Here is a 1,613-nt window from a genome sequence, read left to right as displayed (position 1 = left end):
GAGATTCTAGCTTGAGTTGCGTGCTGCACAGGACAGTAATGGGACACCCATTATGGGTATTGGATCGCTTACACTACGTTCACAGGTTACACCTGTGGCTCCCACTTCACTAGTTTCCTCTCTGTAGCTTTGCTTATCTGTCAAGTACTTACCAAGCGTAACACTTCATATCCTCAGTTTGCTCCTTTGCTATTTTATAACTGAGCCCATTTAGACATTTCCACTATAGCAAAACATAGGTAGATGGAAACGATACACAGATGTACGTCACAGCTGTTGTTTGCTTACATGTCTGAGCATATTCATTACTATCTACAACGCAACCGAGGGGATAACGGAGCACCGGAAAGTTACATCACCATATCTCAAGATGACGATCATACGGTTTGTACTTATCATAGAGATGACGAACTCTCTCAATATACATGGCATGATATCTGATTAATATTTTTAGAACTACCTCAAGACTTATCATAGCTTACTTATCCACTTCTTCCCGACTTGGATTGGGTATACATGGTAAATGAAGTGGTCGGCCATAGACTATCTTCAACCTCTCCCTTTTAGGAAGTATTGGACATAACCAATATCCTAATCCCCATACCTAAAGTATTCCCTCTTACATCATCACTAATATCATCTCGATCATAGTAGCACTACCGCTGGGAGTTGGAAAGTACCACTATTAAGCCAGAAACGGAAAGCCCACATCCCTTGTACCTTAATGACAACACTTTAATAATAATTACGACAACATACAATAAATACATTAGAGAATGTATCAGTCTCACCAAAACCATAAACAGGGGTAAGGGAATACCCCTCACGGAGAGCATAACGAACGAATCCTTTCCTGATCATAATAATAATTATTATTATTAGCCATTTCCATAACTACTACTCTTCATTAGCATTACCTGCTATTATTAAGGTATATCCTATCAGTACCAGGACATGTAATAGTAGCTTCATGGAAGCCTCCAGTTATGAGTACCTAAACCAATAATCAATTGCGGTTAATAACAAATCATCATCATCTACACCTACACAGCTCTTGCCTGATTCTAAGAGTTGCTTAAATTCCTTTCGTCCTGCACCACCAAATTGTATACCGCATAAATCAAATAGAATCTTCCAAGTTGGGCAAAACCACCTCAAAGAGATCATGATAATGATGATAGTAATAAGGGTTATTATTATTACCGTAGAAAGGGGGATGCAACTATAACAGGATAGTTATGAGAATGATGATCTAATTGATGGAATAAGAAACGTATACTTGAAGTAAGGCCAATGGCAAGAGCACCATGAGGATGATAACAGAATATGGTATGATCTTTCATTGGCTTATCTTGGAAAATAACATCAACACCATTAAACCAATATTCACAACCACGTAATAGATAGTCTCTAATAGCATCACCTACAATGAAGAGACTCTGTTGCTGCTGTTCATGCATTAAATATCGCCACCGCTTCCTCCCTATAACTAATATTACATTGAGGAAATTGAATAAGCATAGTCGTAGCCCATAATGTGAGTAGTATGCCCAAAGTATTCCAATAACTCTTATACAGTGTACTACAAAGATGACGACGACCACGATGATGAT

At 38.3% G+C, this 1,613-nt stretch overlaps 1 protein-coding gene across 1 annotated transcript; it reads right to left on the bottom strand.

Moving 5' to 3' along the window:
• Positions 1-549: 549 nt before the first annotated feature.
• On the bottom strand, positions 550-994 carry Pmar_PMAR017415 (diacylglycerol o-acyltransferase, putative; the record flags this gene model as incomplete). Its single annotated transcript, XM_002783051.1, has 4 exons — positions 550-591; positions 661-720; positions 760-853; positions 918-994. Coding segments are annotated over 4 exons (273 nt in total), but the record flags the coding sequence as incomplete, so codon positions are not given.
• Positions 995-1,613: the final 619 nt, after the last annotated feature.

This window comes from Perkinsus marinus (assembly GCF_000006405.1).
Source record: "Perkinsus marinus ATCC 50983 genomic scaffold scf_1104296937500, whole genome shotgun sequence".
NCBI classification, from domain to species: domain Eukaryota; phylum Perkinsozoa; order Perkinsida; family Perkinsidae; genus Perkinsus; species Perkinsus marinus.
Note: the sequence above shows the minus strand (reverse complement) of the source record. Positions and strands in the feature narration are given on the sequence as shown.